The sequence below is a fragment of the Mustela erminea genome, chromosome 5 (genome assembly GCF_009829155.1).
Source record: "Mustela erminea isolate mMusErm1 chromosome 5, mMusErm1.Pri, whole genome shotgun sequence".
NCBI lineage: Eukaryota > Metazoa > Chordata > Mammalia > Carnivora > Mustelidae > Mustela > Mustela erminea.
In genome coordinates this window covers 28,049,928-28,073,061 of record NC_045618.1, presented here as the reverse complement: position 1 = coordinate 28,073,061, position 23,134 = coordinate 28,049,928, and the positions used below count along the sequence as shown (strand labels likewise).

Sequence of the window (23,134 nt, the reverse complement as noted above, 5' to 3'; positions counted from 1 at the left end):
CCTGAGACGCACACGCCCCTCACCCTCCCCTGAGAAAGGTACTCGGAAGTCCCAGCCTGGTGCTCTCAGACCTGCGCACTGCTCTCAGAGCCTGAGACATGCGCTCCACCCACAGCACCTCCCCTCAGAGAGGTGCACGCCAAGCCCGGCGCTCTTAGACCCAGAGGGACCAGGCACTCCCAGCCCAGCCCAGCAGAAAAATCTCAGTGTGCTATCGCTGCTTGGAACCTCTCTGGGGGTCTGGAGCTGCCCAGACAACCGCCGCTGCGGTGGTTTTGGGTACAAGCAGAAGATCCTGCGACCCCAGGGACTGCGACTCGGAACCTGCTCTGCCAGCAGCCAAGGGGGAATTTAGATGGGCTCTGCAGCACCCACAGGAGGGCAGACTGAGGCTTCTCTCTGAGAGGGAAGTTAGGGTGCAGTTTGCTTTCCTCTAAACCTACAAAAACTATCAAAAGGGGTCAAGGCGAGAGAGAAAAAAAAAGTGAACAAACATAAAAATCTCCAGAGAGGGGCGCCTGGGTGGCTCAGTGGTTAAGCCGCTGCCTTCGGCTCTGGTCATGATCTCAGGGTCCTGGGATCGAGCAGGGAGCCTGCTTCCTCCTCTCTCTCTGCCTGCCTCTCTACCTGCTTGTGAGCTCTCTCTGTCAAATAAAAAAATAAAAAATCTTTAAAAAAAAAAATCTCCAGAGAATAAAAGCCTGAAGAAAACCGGTTTCCTCAGAGCCCACCCCCTTGAGGGGGGCAGGAGGACGTAACTCAGGGAACATCACTAACTAAAAACCCACATGGCAGGCCCCTCCCCCAGAAAAGAAAAAAAAAGACTAGAAGAGAACCACCACTACTTCACAGGACAACTTTTATTTTTAACTTGTTCCCACTATTCTGGCTCTATTTTTTTTTTATATAGATAATTTTTTTTTTAAAAAGATTTTATTTATTTATTTATTTGACAGACAGAGATCACAAGTAGGCAGAGAGGCAGGCAGAAAGAGAGAGAGGAGGAGGCAGGCTCTCCACGGAGCGGACAGCCCGATGTGGGGCTCGATCCCAGTACCCTGGGATCATGACCTGAGCCGAAGGCAGAGGCTTTAACCCACTGAGCCACCCAGGCGCCCCAATATATAGATAATTTTTTAACCTATTTACCATCACAGTGAGATGTCCAGTACATCAAATTCCATAATAACCTTCTAACCTGAACTTTTTGATACAAACACCTGTGTTTTTCTTTTGCATTTCTATTTTTTTAATTTCAGTTTAGTTTATTCTTTTATTTTTATTTTCTAATATTCATATAGAGTTAAATTTCAAGGTAATCCCCTTTCCCCAATCAATACTACCCCTACAGGTAAATGAATTTTTTTTTTTTTTTAAAGATTTCATTCATTTATTTGACAAAGGGAGAGAGATCACAAGTAGGCAGAGAGGCAGGCACAGACAGAGGAAGGGAAGCAGGCTCCCCACTGAGCAGAGAGCCCAATGTGGGACTCGATCCCAGGACCCTGAGATCAGAGGCTTAACCCACTGAGCCACCCAGGCACCCGGTAAACTTTTTAATCCCCCATTATCTTAGGAAAGCTGAGTCCTTTAACAAAGATATCAAGATACATCCAGGAAGAATCAAAACAACCTTACACGCCCACACTGAGAATTTATAACCACTCTCCCAACTTTTTCTTCCACCAGTGTTTCTGTGTTGGTCCTGATACTATATAAATCTTACACTTGGGGTTCTTTTTGACGAGGTTCTTCCTTTATTTGCATATATATATAAATATATACAAATATTTATATATATAAATATATATATAAATATTTTTTTCTCTTGTCATATACTTTCATCAGTCTTTTTGTTTGTATGTTTTTGTTTGTATACTTCATCAATCTTACCCTGGGGCCCATTTGGGCTGAACCTTCTCTTTTATCTTCCCTTTCTTTCCTGTCTCTCTCTCTTTTTCTTTTTCTTTTCTTTTCTTTTTCCTCTCATTTGGATGGGGAATCCTGATTGCTCAGAAGTGTTCCAGGGTGCACCTTGACTGCACCACAGTCGATACATCCAGCTACATCCGTTCAGTCATCTCTCAACAAAATGACTAGGAGGAGGAATGCCCACAGAAGAAAAATACAGAGGATGGGCCTTCTGCAACAGAGCTAACGGCTATCAACACAGACAATATGTCGGAAAGAGAATTCAGTCCAACAATTATCCAGGCAATAGCTAGGTTGGAGAAAGCCATGGATGACCAAACGGAATTGATAAGGGCTGAACTGAAAGCAACCAGACAGGATGTTCACAATGTTAGGGAAGAGCTAAAAGCTACCAGGGAGGTTCACAATGCTCTCAATGAGTTCCAATCTAATCTAAATTCTCTCAAAGCTAGGGTAACTGAGACAGAAGACAGAATTAGTGATCTGGAGGACAAACAGACAGAGAGAAAGGATCAGGAGGAAGTATGGAACAAACAGCTTAGAAGCCACGAAAACAGAATCAGGGAAATAAATGATGCCATGAAACATTCCAACGTCAGAATTACTGGAATCCCTGAAGGGGAGGAGAAAGAAAGAAGTCTAGAAGATTTAGTGGAACAAGTTCTTCATGAAAATTTTCCCAATCTCCCGAATGGAACCAGCGTTCATGTACTAGAGGCCGAACGGTCTCCACCCAAGATTGTAGATTCCAAAAAAAAAAACATCAAGGAACCTGATAGTCAAATTGAGGAATCATAATTGTAGGTATAATCCCTTGAAAGCCACTAGGACAAAGAGGCTCCTAACTTAAAAGAGGAAAGCCCATCAGAATAATGTCAGATCTGTCCACAGAGACCTGGCAAGCCAGAAAGGGCTGGCAAGATATATTCAGGGCACTAAATGAGAAGACCATGCAGCCAAGAATACTTGATCCAGCAAGACTGACATTCAAAATGGATGGAGAGTGAAAGAGTTTCCAAGACCAGCAAGGCTTAAAAGACTATGCAACTACCAAGCCGACACTGCAGGAAATATTAAGGGGGGTTCTATAAAAGAGGAAAAATCCTAAGAATAGCATTGAACAGAAATATAGAGACAATCTACAGAAAGAAAGACTTCAAAGGTAACATGTCAATAAAAACGTATCTATCAATAATCACTCTCAATGCGAATGGCCTAAATGCGCCCACAAAACAACACAGGGTTGCAGATTGGATAAAACAACAGGACCCATCCATATGTTGTCTACGAGAGACCCATTTTGAACCTAAAGATACACCCAGACTGAAAGTGAAGGGATGGAGAAGCATCTTTCATGCCAATGGGCCTCAAAAGAAGGCTGGGGTAGCGATTCTCATATCAGATAAATTAGATTTTAAACTAAAGACTGTGGTCAGAGATACAGAAGGACACTACATCATTCTGAAAGGGACTATCCACCAAGATGATCTAACAATTGTAAATATCTATGTCCCCAATATGGGAGCAGCCAATTACATAAGAAAACTGTTAATCAAGATAGTCATATGGAAATGAATACATCAATAGTAGGAGATCTTAACACAGCTCTCATAACACAAGGAAAAGTTTGGAAGGATTTCAAACACCTGGAAGCTAAAGACCACCTTTGCTTGGATCAACCAGGAGATCAAAGAAGAACTGAAACAATTCATGAAAACCAATGAGAATGAAGACACTTCAGACCAAAACCTATGAGATACAGCAAAGGCGGTCCTAAGGGGGAAATACATAGCCATCCAAGCCTCCCTCAAAAAAATTGAAAAATCCAGAACACGCCAGTTGTCTCTACACCTTAAAGAACTGGAGAATCAACAAATCAAACCAACTCAACACCTAAGAAAGGAAATAATCAAGATTGGAGCTGAGATCAATGAGGTAGAAACCAGAGATAGAGAAGAACATAACAATGAAACTAAAAGCTGGTTTTTTGAAAGAAACAGTAAGATCGATAAACCATTGGCCACACTAATCCAAAAGAAAAGAGAGAAAGCCCAAATTCATAAAATTATGAATGAAACGGGAGAGATCACAACTAACACTAAGGAAGTAGAAACAATCATCAGAAGTTATTATCAACAGTTATATGCCAATAAGCTAAGCAACCTAGATGAAATGGATGCATTCCTGGAAAACTGTAAACTCCCAAAATTGAATCAGGAAGAAATTGACAACCTGAATAGACCAATATCTAGTAACAAGATTGAAGCAGTGATCAAAAACCTCCCAAAAACAAGAGCCCAGGACCTGATGGATTTTCTGGGGAATTCTACCAAACTTTCAAAGAAGAAATAACACCTATTCTCCTGAAGCTGTTGCAAAAAATTGAAGCAGAAGGAAAACTTCCAGACTCTTTCTATGAGCCAGCATTACCCTGATCCCCAAACCAGGCAAAGACCCTACCAAAAAGGAGAATTTCAGACCAATATCACTGATGAATATGGATGCTAAGATTCTCAACAAGATCCTAGCAAACAGGATCCAACAGCACATTAAAAAGACTATCTACCATGACCAGGTGGGATTCATCCCTGGGTTACAAGGATGGTTCAACATTCGCAAATCAATTAATGTGATACAAATTAATCGCAAAATTAATTTTGTGATACAAATTAATCACAAAATTAATTTTGTTAACAAATTAATAAGAGAAGAGAGAAGAACCACATGGTCCTCTCAGTTGATGCAGAAAAAGCATTTGACAAAATCCAGCATCCGTTCCTGATTAAAACACTTCAAAGTACAGGGACAGAGGGAACATTCTTGAACTTCATCAGATCTATCTATGAAAGACCCACAGCAAATATCATCCTCAATGGGAAAAAGCTTGCGTCCTTCCCATTGAGATCAGGAACACGACAAAGATGCCCACTCTCACCACTCTTGTTCAACACAGTATGAGAAGTCCTACCAACAGCAATCAGACAACAAAGAGAAATAAAAGGTATCCAAATCGGCAATGAAGAGGTCAAACTCTCTCTCTTTGCAGATGACATGATTCTTTATATGGAAAACCCAAAAGACTCCACCCCCAAACTACTAGAACTCATACAGCAATTCAGCAATGTGGCAGGATACAAAGTCAATGTACAGAATCAGTGGCTTTCTTATACACTAACAATGAAAATACAGAAAGGGAAATTAGAAAATCGATTCCATTTACTATAGCACCAAGAACCGTAAGATACCTGGGAATAAACCTAACCAAAGAGGCAAAGGATCTGTACTCGAGGAACTACAGAACACTCATGAAAGAAATTGAAGAAGACACAAAAAGATGGAAGACCATTCCATGCTCTTGGATTGAAAGAATAAAATGTCCATACTGCCTAGAGCAATCTATACTTTTAAAGCTATTCCGATCAAAATTCCACTGGTATTCTTCAAAGAGCTGGAGCAAATAATCCAAAAATTTGTATGGAATCAGAAGAGACCCCGAATCTCTAAGGAAATGTTGAAAAACAAAAATAAAACGGGGGGCATCACGTTACCTGATTTCAAGCTTTACTACAAAGCTGTGATCACCAAGTCAGCATGGTACTGGCATAAAAACAGACACATAGACCAGTGGAACAGAGCAGAGAGCCCAGATATGGACCCTCAACTCTATGGTCAAATAATCTTCGACAAAACAGGAAAAAATATGCAGTGGAAAAAAGGCAGTCTCTTCAATAAATGGTGCTGGGAAAATTGGATAGCTATGTGTAGAAGAATGAAACATGATCATTCTCTTACACCATACACAAATACAAACTCGAAATGGATAAAAGACCTCAATGTGAGGCAGGAATCTATCAAAATTTTAGAGGAGAACATAGGCAATAACTTCTTCAACATCGGCCACAGCAACTTCTTTCAAGATATGTCTCCGAACGCAAAGGAAACAAAAGCAAAAATGAACTTTTGGGACTTCATCAAAATCAAAAGCTTCTGCACAGCAAAGGAAACAGTCAAGAAAACAAAGAGGCAACCCACGGAATGGGAGAAGATATTTGCAAATGACAGTACAGTACTAAAGGTTGATATCCAGGATCTATCAAGAACTCCTCAAACTCAACACACACAAAACAGATAATCATATCAAAAAAATGGCCAAAAGACATGAACAGACACTTCTCCAATGAAGACATACAAATGGCTATCAGACACATGAAAAACGTTCATCATCACTAGCCATCAGGGAGATTCAAATTAAAACCACATTGAGATACCACCTTACACCAGTTAGAATGGACAAAATTAGCAAGACAGGAAACAACATGTATTGGAGGGGATGTGGAGAAAGGGGAACCCTCTTCCACTGTTGGTGGGAATACAAGTTGGTGCAGCCACTTTGGAGAACAGTGTGGAGATTCCTTAAGAAATTAAAAATAGAGCTTCCCTATGACCCTGCAAATTGCACTACTGGGTATTTACCCCAAAGATACAGATGTAGTGAAAAGAAGGGCCATCTGTACCCCAATGTGTATAGCAGCAATGGCCAGGGTCGCCAAACTGTGGAAAGAACCAAGATGCCCTTCAACGGACGAATGGATAAGGAAGATGTGGTCCATATACACTATGGAGTATTATGCCTCCATCAGAAAGGATGAATACCCAACTTTTGTAGCAACATGGACGGCACTGGAAGAGATTATGTTGAGTGAAATAAGTCAGGCAGAGAGAGTCAATTATCATATGATTTCACTTATTTGTGGAGCATAACAAATACCATGGAGGACAAGGGGAGTTAGAGAGGAAAAGGCAGTTGAGGGAAAGTGGAAGGGGAGGTGAACCATGAGAGACTATGGATTCTGAAAAACAATCTCAGGGTTTTGAAGGGGCGGGGGGTGGGACGTGGGGGGAACCAGGTGGTGGGTATTGGGGAGGGCACGGATTGCATGGAGCACTGGGTGTGGTGCAAAAACAATGAATACTGTTACGCTGAAAATAAATTTAAAAAAAAAAAAAAAAGGTAGCTCACAGAACAGTAAAACATACTCTGTAAATCACATACTAACAAAGGGTTAGTATCCAAAATCTCTAAGGAACATACCAAACTCAACACCCAAAAAACAAATAATCTAGTTAATAAATGGGCAAGAGACATGAATAGACACTTTTCTAAAGAAGACATCCAGATGGTTAAGAGACACGTGAAAAGATACTCAACATTACTCATCATCAGGGAAATATGAATCAAAACCACAAGAAGATACCACCTCAAACCTGTACGATCTAATATTAACAACACAAGAAATAAGAGATGCTACTGAGGATGTGGAAAAAGGGGAACCCTTTTGCCTGTCGGTGGGAAAGTAAACTGGTGTAGTTACTCTGGAGAACAGGTTACAGGTCCTTCAAAAAGTTAAAAAGAGAACCATCCTACAATCCAGCAATTGCACTTCTAAGTATTTATCCAAAGGATACAAAAATACAGATTCAAAGGTGTACATACACCCCCCCCCCTTGTTTACTGCAGCATTATCAATAGCCAATCTATGGAGAGAGCCTAAATGTCCATCAACTGATGAATGGATAATGAAGATGTGGTATGTATGGTACCATTTTAACAATTTATTTGCAATGACATGGATGGAGCAAGAGTGCATTATGCTAAGTGAAATAAATCAGAGAAAGACAAATACCTTATCTCACTCATATGTGGGATTTAAGAAAGAAAACAGATGAGCATAAGGGAAGGGGGAAAAGAAAGAAAGGAGAGCAGCTTAACGGTAGAGAGCTGAGGGCTGACCAAGGGAGGTGGGTGGGGAATGAGTTAGATGGTGAATGGGTATTAAAGAGGGTATCTGTGGGGCGCCTGGGTGGCTCAGTGGGTTAAAGCCTCTGCCTTCAGCTCAGGTCATGATCTCAGGGTCCTGGGGATCGAGCCCCGCATCGGGCTCTCTGCTCAGCAGGAGCCTGCTTCCTCCTCTCTCTCTCTCTGCCTGCTTCTCTGCCTACTTGTGATCTCTGTCAAATAAATAAACAAAATCTTAAAAAAAAAAAAAAAAGAGGGTATTTGTGATGAACCCTAGGTGTTGTATATAAGTGATGGATCATTGAGTTCTACTCCTGAAACCAATACTGCACTGCATGTTAACTATCAAAATTTAAATTAAAAAAAGAGTTCGCTTTACTCAGACTTCTGTACTACCATACAAATTTTACTTATTTTTTTAAAATGTGTTTTGAATTTTAGGGTCTTCCCCCCCCCAATTTATTTGAGATAGAGAACATAAGCGGGGAGGGGGGGCAGAGAGAGAGGAAAAAGCAGACTCCAAGCTGAGCAAGACTCTATCCCAGGACCCCAGGATCATGACCTGAACCGAAGGCAGATGCTTGACTGAGCCACCCAGGTGCCCTACTGTCTGTCACTGTGGAAATGATGACTTTCCAATAATGAATCTTTCAACTCATGAAAATAATATATCCCTCTATTTGTCGTCTTTTTCTCAGTAATGATTTCATTTCTCCATAGGTATCTTTCCCACCTTTTGTTACATTTATAATTAAATAATTCCTATTTTTAAAAATTATATGAAAATGGTACCATTTTAACATTTTTAAAAAGATATTTATTTGAGAGAGAGAGAGAGAAGGAGAGCAGAGAGAGAGAATGAGAGGGAGAAGCAGACTCCCCACTAAGCAGAGAGCACAATGTGAGACTCGATCTCAGGACCCTGAAATCATGACCTGAGCCAAAAGGCTAAGAAGCTTCTGCAGCTGGAAAAGTTTGATCTCTAGTTTTAAGGCAGGCTAAGCTTTTTAAATAAAGGTGTTACAGAAACTAATTTCATTCATTAACTATTCTATTGCAAGTTACATCATGTTGATCTCTGCAATACTAGGCTAGCAGTTTGGTGTCTATTACACCAAATCCTCCCAACAGGAGACCTGTACTTACTGGCTGAGTTATAATTAACATCTTAGTACTTTGGAACTGTAATCAGGGGCCTGTTGCTCCCCTCATTAATGGAAAAGAAAAGCAGCTTAACCCATTGAGCCACCCAAGTACCCCAACATTTCATTTTCTAATTGCTGCTCATAATGCAGTTTAGTTTTATATGTTGACTTTATATCCAACACTTAATTAAATTTTAATTTATCTGTATTTTTTGGAATTTTTATACAGGATATAAATATACAGGATATACAGGATTTTTTTTTAAAGATTTTATTTATTTATTTGACAGAGAGAAATCACAAGTAGATGGAGAGGCAGGCAGAGAGAGAGAGAGAGAGGGAAGCAGGCTCCCTGCGGAGCAGAGAGCCCGATGCGGGACTCGATCTCAGGACCCTGAGATCATGACCCGAGCCGAAGACAGCGGCCCAACCCACTGAGCCACCCAGGCGTCCCTACAGGATATTTTAATACAGGATATTTTAAACAGGATATTTTACTAACAAAGTTACCTCTTAAACTGAGAACCTTAAAAAAAACACATAGGTATATCACACATATTTCAATCGGACAGGTAAAAGAAAGGCTTCTCATTCAAATTAATTAAACTATTAAACTGCTAAATGACTTTTACTGGCTTCAATTTTATGTATTTTGAGTACTATTCATTAAAAAAGCAAGGATTTATTTAAAAATTGTAAAGGGGCACCTGCGTGGCTCAGTCGGTTAAGCAGCAGACTCTTGACTGACTCAGGTAGTGATCTTGGGGTGCTGGATTCCAGTCCAGCATCAGGCTCTGTGCTCAGCAGGTAGGCTGCTTCAGGATTCTCTGCCCCTCCCCGCCCTTACTTGCTCTGTCTCTCTTTCTCTAGAATAGATAAATCTTTAAAAATTAAATAAACAAACAACAATGTGCTAGTAAGAGGCAGTATTAGTATGTGCAAATATTTAATATACAACTATAAAATATCCTTGAAATGTTCTCTATACATACTTGATAGCAATCCAGCCCACCACAACCATTCTTTAAGATATGCATGGCCACCTTGACCTGCAAATGAAAAAGTAACATTTAGCTTTTTTGGAAGATTATCAGACTCTTGTAATTTATGACAACTATTATCAATTATAGATTTTGAAATACCTCATTTGTTATTATTATTCTGAATAAAGGTTCCACCATGACTGTGTAAGCAGATTTCTAAAATAATCTTTTTATGATTATCTTAGAAAAGGGGATCAGGATCACGAAAATGTTAAAAATGTTTAGGTTTGCACTATACTGTTCAGCAAAAGAATTAAAATCAATCCTTATTTTCAGTCTATGCATCATTCTTTTGTTTTGTGAACTCAGCTTCAATAAACAAAGAAAAAGAACCAGTAAGAAGTAACCCAACTTCAAATAAATTAGTCTGAATGTGGATAAGCCATATAGGTGTGGGTTAGTCCTACTTATGAGGAAGTAACCTTGTAGAAGGGGTTTTATATTGACCATACATAAAAAGACTGAGCATTCATCACAGTCTGGAGCTGCCAGGATCTTCATCTTCCTATTTGACTTTCCTCCCCCCAAAATTAATAAAATCAGGAAGCAATTGGTACTTAAGCCATTGTCCAAAAGAAAAGCCAATGCAAATGAACCCTCTGACAAGCATATCTATCATGGACATTGAGAGTACCGTCCTTAAGACAAGAATGAGGAACATACTTATTCAAGCAGCATATGCTAATACTTTCTTCTCTTCCCGCTAACAGAGGCTACTATTTTAAAACTGATTAGCTCTGGCCATAAAGATGGCACAGGAAAGAGGAAGAAGTTCGATTTTTTTTTTTTTTTTAAACTGCCAAAGCAGATCTTCCTATGAGGTCAGAATCGGGTTTGGAACTAAAGCAGAGGCTGAATGATAGAACCAGAAAGCAACATAATGCTGTCATGAATGCACCAAAAGAAGTCAGAGTGGGGTTTTATCACACTGAATCTCCCCCAAGGTCTCATGACTTGTCAGCAGGACACGTCTGGGGGAAATAACCTATATCACCCTTCAGAAAAATCACTGAATAGAATACTCTTTAACCATAGTAAGCCTTCTCTTTCCTTCATGTCAACTTAAGATTATCAGGTAAAATGTCTTAAGGTAAAAGTAAAATTTCAGTATCCTAGATTAAAAAAATCCTAGGATTCAGTAATATTCTGATTCTGTTCATAAACCCTTAGCTCCTTCACTACAGACATAACAAAATTTAAAGATAAGGCTGGATGCTAATTGGGCCTTGGTCCCTATTTCCACTTTGATAATAACTGCAGAAGTTAATAGCTTATTTTGACATCGTCTCACTTTTAATTTTTCTCATCACAAAACTGATGTCTAATTCTCTATAAACATTTACAAGGCTTGCAAAGTTCAAAGTTTCAAATATACTAAGTAGGAACAAAGATATGGTTGTCTACCAACAAAGAACCTCAGTACACAAGCACACACTGATGTCATTTCACAGTCACATAAGACACAGCCTACCTGCTCTCATGGAGCCTTTCCTGGCAAGTCGAAGAAGACCTTTTTTTTTCAAAATGAAACTCCCGCCAATGAAAATGCTGGAGCTCATAGCCAATCCCAGACCAATGTAAAAGTCATATTTTCCACGGCCCTGGATCATTTCGTTTGTTACTAAAGAAGTTCTTGTGAATCACATTGATCACAAAACAGAGAAACCACTGGTGCCAGACGCAGGACTATGCAATCTTCAAATCTAAAAAATGCAAAACAAAACAAAACTTGATTTTTAAACAGAATGATGATAATCCATCATCAAAAATTTTACTCCACTTCTCCATTCATAAAGGAGTATTTTCATTACTACCATGGATAATATATTTACCATTTATAATTTACCAACAATGTAAAATTATTTCTCATACTTATGGCAAAAGACAGGATTGTGATGTAAGGCCATACTTAAAAACCAAAATCATAAAATCAGAGAACAGACTGGTGGTTACCAGAGGCAGGGGTGAAAGGGTGACTAAAATGGGTGAGGGGGTAGAGAGGTGACAGAAATGGGCGAAGGTGGTAAAAAGATATAGTTAAAAGTTTGGGGATGTTCATGTACAGCATGGTGACTACAGCTAACAATACTGTATTACGTATTTGAAAGTGGCTGAGAGAGATCTTAAAAGTTCTCATCACAGGAAAATAAATTTGTATGTGTGATGTTAACTAAACTTACTGTGGTGATCATTTTACAATACACATATAATCACTATGTTGCATACCTTAGCTAATACAATGTTATATGTCAACAAATAACTCAGTAAAACTGAAAAGAAATAAAAATACAACTACTTTTATATGCCAATACTGTTTAAAATTTAAATTGGTTTTATGAACTCTAGTTTCATATTTAAATGTCTCCCGTCTTAGTTGACAGTTCCTAGTAACAAAACTTTGCTGTTAAGAAAAAAATTTCCAGGGACGCCTGGGTGGCTCAGTTGGTTGAGGTCATGATCCCAGAGTCCTGGAATCGAGTCCCACATCGGGCTCCTTGCTCGGCAGGGAGCCCGCCTCTCCCTCTGCCTCTGCCTGCCATTCTGTCTGCCTGTGCTCTCTCTCTCTGATAAATAACTTAAAAAAAAAAAAAAATCTTAGAGAAAAAAAGAAATAAGAAAAAAATTTCCGTAGAATGAAAATCAGGCATGAGAAGATACAAATCTAGTTTATCAATACATTTACCAAATTCATGTGTCCTTTTTGAATAATGTATACAGAGAAGCTCGGAGTTTTCTCATGAATACACCTTCTTCTTAGAAATCTACGTAAACAAAGTCCTTCTATGAGGCCAGTATTACCCTGATCCCAAAACCAGGCAAAGAGCTCATCAAAATAGAGAATTACAGACCAATAGCCCTGATGAACACAGATGCCAAAATCCTCAACAAGATCCTAGTCAATAGGACCCAACAGAACATTAAAAGGATTATCCACCACAACCAAGTCGGATTTATTCCTGGGATGAAAGGGTGGTTCAACATTCGCAAATCAATCAACATGATAGAGCATATTAATAAAAGAAAAGACAAGAACAGTATGATTCTCTCAACTGATGCAGAAAAAGCATTTGACAAAATACAACATCCTTTCCTGATTAAAACTCTTCAGTGTGTAGAGATAGAGGGAACATTTCTCAATTTCATAAAAATCATCTACAAAAAGCCCACAGCAAATACCATTCTCAATGTGGAAAAGCTCTTCCCTTAAGGTCAGGAACATGACAGAAATGCCCACTCTCACCACTATTGTTCAACACAGTACTAAAGTCCTAACATCAACAATCAGACAACAAAAAGAAAATGCATCCAAATTGCCAAAGAAGAAGTCAAACTCTCTCTCTTCACAGATGACATGATACTTTAGGTGGAAAACCCAAAAGACTCCAACGCCAAATTACTAGAACTCATACAGCAATTCAGCAATGTGGCAGGATACAAAATCAATGCACAGAAATCAGTTGTTTTACTATACACTAACAATGTAACTGCAGAAAGAGAAATAAAGGAATTAATTCCATTCACAACAGCAACAAAAACCGTAAGATACCTAGGAATAAATCTAACCAAAGAGGTTAATACACTCTAGTAATTACAGAAGATTTATAAAAGAAACTGAGGAAGACACGAAAAGATGGAAAAACATTCCATGCTCACAGACTGGAAGACTGAATATTGTGAAAATGTCTATCCTGCCCAGAACAATCTACAATTTCAATAGTACCCCTACTAAAATACCACTGGCATTTTTCAAGGAGCTGGAACAAACAATTCTAAAATTTGTATGGAACCAGAAAAGACCCCCAAATCACCAAGGGAATGTTGAAAAAGAAAATCAAAGCTGGGGGCATCATGCTGCCTGACTTCAAGCTATATTACAAACCTGTGATCACCAAGACAGCATGGTATTGGCACAAAAACAGACATATAAATCAAGGGAACAGAATAGAGCCCAGAAATGGACCCTCAACTCTATGGTCAAGAATCTTCAACAATATCCAATGGAAAAAGAGTCTCTTCAATAAGTGGTGCTGGGAAAACAGCTACATACAGAAAAATTAAACTGGAGCATCTTCTCACACCATACACAAACCTAAATTCTAAACTGATGAAAGACGTCAATGTGAGAAAGGAATCCATCAAAATTCTAGAGGAGAACATAGGCAGTAACCTTTCCTACATCAGTTGCAGCAGTCTCCAGGGGCGCCTGGGTGGCTCAGTGGGTTAAAGCCTCTGCCTTCAGCTCAGGTCATGATCCCAGGGTCCTGGGATCGAGCCCCACATCGGGCTCTCTGCTCGGCAGGGAGCCTGCTTCCTCCTCTCCCTCTGCCTGCCTCTCTGCCTACTTGTGATCTCTGTCTGTCAAATAAATAAATAAACAAAATCTTAAAAAAAAAAAAAAAAAAAGACATGCATGTCTCCAAAGGCAAAGGAAACAAAAGCGAAAATGAACTACTGGGACTTCATCAAGATAAAATCTTCTGCACAGCAAAGGAAACAGTCAACAAAACTAAGAGGCAACCCATGGAATGGGAGAAAATATTTGCAAATCACATTACACATAAAGGGCTGATATCCAAGATCTATAAAGAACTTCTCAAACTCAACACTCAAAACACAAATAACCCAGTCAAAAAATGGGCAGAAGACGCAACAGACACTTCTCCAAAAAACACATACAAATGGCTAACAGACACACGTAAGAATGTTCAACATCACCAGCCATGAGGGAAACACAAATCAAAACCAGAAATAAGATTCCATCTTATACCAGTTACAATGGCAAAAATTAAAAAAACAGGGAACAAATGTTGATGAGGATAGGGACAAAGGGGATCCCTCTGACACTCTTGGTGGGAAGGCAAGCTGGTACAGCCACTCTGAAAAACAGTAGGGAGCTTCCTCAAGATAGTTAAAAATAGAGCTACCCTATAACCCAGCAATTACCCTACTAGGTATTTACCCCAAAGATACAGATGCTTTGATAAGAAGGGACACATGCACCCCCAATGTTTATAGCAGCAATGTTCACAATAGCCAAACTGTGGAAGCCAAAATGCCCTTCAACAGATGAACAGATAAAGAAGCTGTGGTACATAAATACAATGGAGTATAATTCAGCCATCAGAAAGGATGAATACCCATCATTTGCATCAAAATGGATGGAACTGGAGGGGATTATACCAAGTAAAGTAAGTCAAGCACAGAAAGACAATTATACTATGGTTTCACTCATATTCCTTATGCAGAACATAAGGAATACCAGGAGGACCATAGAGAAAGGAAGGGAAAACTGAAGAGGGGAGAGATCAGAGGGAGACACACCATGACAGACTATGGACCCTGGGAAACAAAGAGAGGGTTTCTGATGGGGGGAGCATGGGAGGATAGCTAACAGGATGATGGGTATTAAGGAGGGGACATGGGGGGATGCCTGGGTGGCTCAGTCCCTTAAGCTGCTGCCTTCGGCTCAGGTCATGATCCCAGGGTCCTCGGATCAAGTCCTATATTAGGCACCTTGCTCAGCAGGGAGCCTGCTTCTCTCTCTGCCTCTGCCTGCCTGCCTGCCACTCTGCCTGCTTGTGTGCTCTCTCTCGGTCTCTCTGACAAATAAATAAATAAAATACTTTAAAAAAAAAAAAAAGAGGGGACCATGGGTCATGATGAGCACTAGGTATTATACACAACTAATGAATCACTGAACACTAAACAAAAACTAATGATATATTATACAGTGGCTAACTGAACATTATTTAAAAAATAAATAAAAGATTCTCTTGCACTCATTAAAAAAATCTATGTAGATAAAAGCAAATGGAATTTATTTCTTATTTAGGCTATTTGGAGGTATGCAGATTTATCATTTGTCATTATCATTTTGTTAGCAGAGGATGATGATTCTAGCAGACAGAAATTTGCCAAGGTGCAAGTGTGATACTGACGGACTTTTCAGAGAACATGACGACTATGGACCTAGAACGCTCCATCCACAAGACCAGATAGGAAGCAGAGGCTTACCAAAGACTGCAAATTTTTTTTTTTTTTTCAAACGGCCAACTCATGAACACTGCTAACAAATGAACTAAAGCAAAGTGCAGAAAGCAGAGGGAAAAACATTACTCAGCAACAAGGTTTAGGATTGGTTATAACTAACTACCAGCTCAACTTTCTGGTATTTTTAGTACAACTACTGAGTTCCAGAACTAATCTGCAATTCAGAAGGATCCTCACCCATTAACCCTTGCTGACCAGACAAGTTTTTTTGTTCTTCAGAGGTTATGAGGTTCTGGCCTTTAGCAAAAGCAACTTCCTATTCACCTAGCCCCTCAATTATGTTATCCATTTACTCAAATAGTATTTACCAAACCAATGCTGTGTGTATTAAACATGCTAAGCTCTATGGATAAAATAGTGATAGCTAAATTTTAGTCTTCAGTGGGGAGACAGACAAAAGGCAGTTAAAAAATGGGGATAATGTTCTGTAATAATGGAAGATGTATTCACACTGAGATGACACTGACAATGGGACCAGTGTTTAGATTTGCCTGTTGAGTCACATTATGGTTCCTGGAACACTTCCTAAGACGGTCCTTCCCACCCCCACTGACTTGGGGTGTGGCCCCGAGCCTTACTTTGGCCAATAGGAGGTAGGTGTGACAGGACTGCCAGTACTGAGTGTACATATAAAGAGAACCTTTGTATTTTTGTTTGCCCCTTGGCACCCTTCCATTACGTGCAGAGCAAAACAGAGTCATCCCTGCTGACCTAAAGACCTGTGAACACAATCACAAATGGTTATTGCTAAATGCTATTGGAATAGCTAACTTACATACCTGAACAGGCTTATTACAGGGTAAATGTAAAATTCCCATCAGATTTTTGAAAAGCCAAAACTTGTCTGCAGAAATGGGGATCAGTGGTAAAGATGGGTTGTAGGCACACCCAGGGTTCACTGTATCATTCTATTCTCTCTACTGCATGTACTATGTATGTCTGGACATTTCCATATTAAGGTTTTTAAAACACGGGCTGTTTCCCAAGAGTTGCAGGGACGTCAGGAAAGAACCGACTAACAAGGGGCACCTATGTGGCTCAGTCCATTGGAGGGCCAACTCGTTTGATCATGAGTTCAGGCCCTGTGCTGGTATGGAGCCCACAGTAGGGAGGAGGGAAGGAGGAAAGAAAAAAGAAACCCTAACAATCTGAAAAGCAAAGTCACCTTATAATTTGGAATAAGATAATACTGAAACGTGGAAAGATCTCAAGTCAGGGAGGTGCTCTGAGCTTTTTAACTATCAGTCATGTACAGTATGGATGAGATTAGCTGTCTACTTGACACCTTTCCAGAATCAATCCCTCTTACAAGGTATTTGGAGAAGTACTCCCAATCCTCTTAATGCCACTCTTAAAGCAAGAATATGCATTCAGAAGTCCTACATGGAAAATCTGGAGACTCCGTCCTACCTCTAGCTGGGTGCATGACCTTGAATGAGTCACAACCTTAACATACACACTAACAAAAGAAACTAAACAATCTATAAAGTTACTACTGATTTTTAAATTTAAAATAAAATAAACTATGGTCTCTTTATGTGCCAAACACTGGTAACCTCAAGACTCATCAGCCTGCCTCTGGAATAATTCTGGACTGTGACAATCAGTATGGATGAAGACATAAACTTGCAGTGATAGTGGGAGGCAGATAATTTGGGAACAAAATGGTTAGCAGCAAGAATTACTTCTATAGACTATAAAAAGACTATTACAACAACAAGAAAATGTGTTTACAGTGTTCCCACTACATCTAAATGACTGGCTTAACAGTGTTTACGACCCAGTTTCCCTCACCAGACTGCCAGCCCCTAGACTCCTACGAGTCACCTTTATAATCCTGTGCACCTAGCTATCTGGCAGTCTCAAAAATGTATCTTAATATATGTTTTCTGGGTTAATATAGATAAATGAAAATAATTATAACCCTATAGCCCTAAAAATAAAGCTGCGTCATTTAGATGAGCATCCTAAGATTTAAAAACTTTCTTACAGCTCATAAAACTTCTTAAAGCTGTAAAAAGTTGCTCAAGTATGCTGGGAAGTGACAGCACTACATACAAGTGAAAATGCAAAGGTAATAATAATAAAATCTGGGAAAATGGGAGTAAAACCCAGCTACAAAACACTTGCAGCCCACTCTGTATTCCAATGATCATGGGTCACCATAAGATTCTTTAAAGCACACCTTAATGTAAAATCAACCCCTTTAACTATTATCATCATCAAAGCAATGTTAATTATCATGTGAATTCTACTGAGGAAGTGACTACTACTTAAAGTTCCCCGGTCTATAAAATTCCCCTTTTGAAGGTCTGAAGAAAATGAACTGAAGTGTAAGTCTGAATATTCTGGAATCAATAAAATATAACATTATCTGCAAATATGATACCCAGAAACAAGTCAGGTTTATCTAAAATTGCAATCCCAGTATGATAGCCTCACAAATCCAAATTTAGACTGCACTCACATAAACCTGACTTTCAAATACCAAATGAGTAACTATTAATTTATTAATGTGTAACTATTACTTTAGTAATATTTAATTTATTAACACTTAATGTTAACTTGCACTATATGCAAATTACATACATGCAGTATAAGGTCAAAAATTAAGATTCAAGCTACTGGAAGACTCAGTCAGCATAGCATGCCACTCTTGATCTTAGGGTTTTGAGTTCAAGCCCCATGTTAGGTGTGAACCTACTTAAATAAATCACTCCCTTTAAAAAAATTTAAAAAATAAAAGATCCAATATTTTGTGCTGCTTTGACATCTGGTAAAATGGGGAGGGCTTTTAATGGCCTAACTATATGTTCCCCTTCCAACTCTGCTCCTGTAGATAAGGTCCCAAAGTCAAATCCCTTCTTGAGGTACCTGGCTAGCTAAGTCAGTAGAGCCTATGACTCTTGCTCTTGGAGTCATGAGTTCGAGTCCCACTCTGGGTGTAGAGATTACTTTTTAAAAAGAGGCTAAATAACCCTTCTTATTGCAGAGACTTGGCATATTTCCTGCTTATATCGAAGTACTAGGCTTCACTGCCCTCCCAGACTGTAGAATTATTTTAAAGCAAGCCAATCACACTCGCCTGCAGGATCCAAGGGGTGCACCTCAAACACTTGTTACTCAAGGTCTACATTCCACAGCAACTCATTCTTCACTCTGCAGTCCCCCACCACCACCCCTTGTGGCCCTGTGCAATGTGCCATGTCCTTCTGCCTGGGCTGAGTGAGATTAATAAACCACCTCACTCTCATGTACCCAGTGTCATGTGCCATGGGGAAGGAATTCTAGCCCTATGAATAAGGTGAAAAAGAGGTGATTAAAACAATACATTATAATAGAATCTTATTCATTTTATCTTAAAGCCATTGAAAGTTCATTGTTCTTAACATGTACCTATGTATCCCTATGTACGAATTTTCTCCGTATTGATTTTACATAGAATTTCATGATGTTATTTAAAATCTATTTTCTTCTTTTTACCTATTCAATTTATTTATTTATTTATTTGACAGAGAGCAAGAGAGAGAGAGATCACAAGTAGGCAGAGAGGCAGGCAAAGGGGGGGGGGGGTGTCAGGCTCATGACCTGAGCCAAAAGCAGAGGCTTAACCCACTGAGCCTCCCAGGCGCCCCTTCCTTTTACCTATTTATTATAGAAAATTTTGAACACACAAAAGTAGACAGAAAACCTTTTTTGACAGGTTGGTCAATGTATGCTAGTTTTGGAGAGTTGCAACTCTCCCTCTCACTTACAACACAGGACCAAGGCTCCCTTCAGACAAGTGTCATCACTGCCCAGATACACCACAGCCCTCCTGTCCTGTTCCCAATACTTAAAGCCTGCTCTTCACTCAACACCAGTTCACAAGTCAAGCTGTGCTACAAAGACTTCCTCATTAGCCCAAAGGCATCTCTTTCCTTTGCACTTATTTTCAGTCAGCCTTATAAAATTAAAGTCTCAATTACTCTCCTATCTTTGAAGATAAAAGGTACTTAAAGACAATGACTTTGGTTCATAGTGGTGGTTTTCCTATTCCACAAAAGGCACTCATTTAAGTGGCAAATCTGATTTATAAGCCTTTATATAATTAAGGTTATCTGTTTGTTCACTCATGGAACTATAGCAGTGTGGTGGTAGGCAAAAGGGGGTGGGGGTGGGGACAAACAACATAGAACCTGCAAACCCTCAAATTATAAAGCAGTCTTCACCACTAAGTAAATTAATTTTCTCATTTGTTTGAAAATAGGACATCAGTGTGAATGTCCCAAAAGGAATGAGTTTGCTTCACTATTCTCAGATCTGCTCCCACTCTATAACTATAAAGGTCAATCACAGCTGGGAGAGCCTAAAACAGATTATCTTTTATTCTTAAGGATTAACTATGAAGTAGAGCCAGGTTTAAGGGCAGCTAAACAAGAAAACTTGCTAAGTTTCACTTCAACTATTTTCCTAACCCAGAGAGAACAAGCTCCAGATGGTAACCTGCCCATCTTACCTCTGAGGGGGACATAGGTGGAAGGACCCATCCCACACTCCTCCCCTCCAAGCTGTTGTTATTACTTACATGTGGCCATCTGTTCAATATGCATATATGGGGCAGCTCTAATGTGCCAAACTTTATAAGTCATAAAGATGATCACAAGTCCCCGTCCTCAAGGATTCCACAGCTGAGTGAACTGAAAACTCTTAAAATGACCCATTTTAATTTTAAACAAACTTTAAAAGGCTTAGAATTTCCAGCTTGTTCTAAATTTTAATTTTAATTGAATTCTCACAGCTTATTTTACTAATATTTATGAATATTTATGTTAATTTTCATTAAATACAAGTTACATTGAAAATGAAATAAATTAAAAAAAAGAAAAAAAAAAGAAAATGAAATAAATAAATTTTAAAATAAAATTCTGAAATTGGTCTACTTCTAAAACACAGAGAACACATAACTTAAGGAACAGGAAAAAATAAACTAGTATTCTAACATCTATAAGGTAAGCTGAAATTAAGATTTGCTTTGCAAAATGACTAACAGTAGGCAACACAATCACCAAAATTAGATAATTTTTAAGAATATACCAACAGAAATACATTTACAGCTTTAAACTTGTCACAGCATTTTTACCATTTCATTTTCACAAAAACTTGAAAAAGATACATGGTGAGGGCCCCATGATTAGAAAACAGGCACAAAGGTATTAAGCAACTTCTCCAGCAGCTGGATTCTCCTTATTTGCCTTGCCCCCTGGGTCTCCATTTAGTCTCAGAAGTGGAACACAAGCAAGTGGCAGCTCCAACAGGCTCTCCGTGTAGGTTATCATCTTCCTCCCCAATCTGTTCCTCCTTGTATTGTGACCATGGCTTCCCCATCCTCATTACCCAAACTGGATACAAGGGCCAAGAGTGCCAGATGGAGTCTACCTTTGTGAAATACAGCCTTGCACCTCCATGTCTCTCCCAATGCTCATCCAGCTTCAATAAATGATGCTGTCACACTGCTCTATAAAACACATCTGTGCCATCTCGTTCTCTGGCTACCCTCTGTTTAAAGAAAGAAACTCAAATTTTGTAATCCACTAAGATCTTTCATATTTGTTCCAAATCTAACTTTTCAATCTTATTTCCCAATACTACATTTCATATACCTTGTATTCCACCCGAGGTCAACATACCACTCCCATTCTTACTTACTCCTATTCATCCTTCCTATCTTTGTTTACATTATTTCTTTCATCTTTAAGGAGCCAATTCAAAAGGCACCTCCACAATGAAACACTGCTTGAATTCTGCAAGCCAGATTAACCAACCTTTCCTGAATTTCCTGGCCTTCAACCTACACTTCTCTTTGGACATTTTCCTAGCCTGTATTACAGTTATTTATATATATATTACTTATATCCCTTTCACTGTGGGCAGGTGCTTATCTCATTTACTCAGCCAACATTTACATGAATACATACTATGCACTGGGAATGGGGATACAGCAGTGAATAAAACAAACCAAATCACTGCTTTCATGGAGTTTACCTTGTGTTGGAGGTAGGGCAAGACAAAATAAATGAGAACATTATTTCAGAAGATGGTAAATGCTATGGTTAAGGGCACTGGGGAGTTGGGTTAGGGGACTTCTATTTAACCAACGAACTAGGTTGGTTAAGAGGCCTAGTGGAGAAGGTAACATTGAGCAAAGGCTTCAGAGAGAGAGGAAAAAGAACAAAGCAGAGAAAAAAATGCAAAGGCAGAGAGGTATGAACTGGTATGCAGTTTTCTAGGAAAATAAAGGCCACTGTGGCTGACACTGAGTGAACAAGGGTAAGTAGGATACCACTGCAGGATATTTTTATGTAAAACAAATATCCTAAAAATAAGTATAATTCCTTTAATATTTCTAATAGTAATATTTACCACTTACTGCACACACCTGTGAAGCACTGTTCCAGGTTACTGAATCACGTTATTTCTAATACATGCAATGAGAAGAAGGTATCATTATCCCCACCTTACAACTAAAGAAACAAAACTTCCAAGAGGTTAAATCACATACAGAGGAACACAGAGAAACTTACAGAGCCTGAAACAGAACCTAAATGTCCTGGCTCTATTTCTATATGGCAGCCCACACTGAAGGAAAACTTTAAGAGCTCTTAATCTTTACTTCTGTTTGGTTTCCACTACTTCAATATTTCCAATCTCTTATTTAGTTCATTATTTTTAAAAGCAGTCCTTATAAATACTACAGAATCTAAATCTCTAAACCTAATTTAGCAACATTAGTTATAAATTAATATTTTAACTTACATGTAACTTTAATATGGTCTCTTAGGAAAAAAAGTCTGGAAGCAGTTAGAGATGACTTATTCACTTTCATTTCCTTGTATTATTTAATACTCTTTATTCTCATTTAAAGTTTTAAACCCTGACAGAGTAGCTCCGGCCTGGAAAGAAGAAAATACAGGAGTAGGCAAAAGGACTACATAGTTAATAAATACTTACAAAAATTTGGCTACTAGCCTGCATACTTTTACTTACCAACGTGAAACCTACTCATCCAAGGACAACACACTGCTTCAACAGATAACTTACTCCAATGAAACAAAGATCTCTATTCTTTCATATGTCCTTTTATTACTTTTAATATTACCTTTATTACTAGTTAGCCATACGGCATA

General features: G+C 39.0%; 1 protein-coding gene across 1 annotated transcript in view; it reads right to left on the bottom strand.

Annotated features, from left to right (window-relative positions):
* Positions 1 to 22,872, bottom strand: part of NIPA2 (NIPA magnesium transporter 2) — a 31,749-nt gene extending 8,877 nt beyond the window's left edge. The window contains 3 exon segments of the mRNA XM_032342327.1: positions 9,867 to 9,923; positions 11,389 to 11,620; positions 22,764 to 22,872. Of these exon segments, the coding sequence (XP_032198218.1) occupies positions 9,867 to 9,923; positions 11,389 to 11,527 (196 nt within the window). The 5' untranslated portion in view covers positions 11,528 to 11,620; positions 22,764 to 22,872.
* Positions 22,873 to 23,134: the final 262 nt, after the last annotated feature.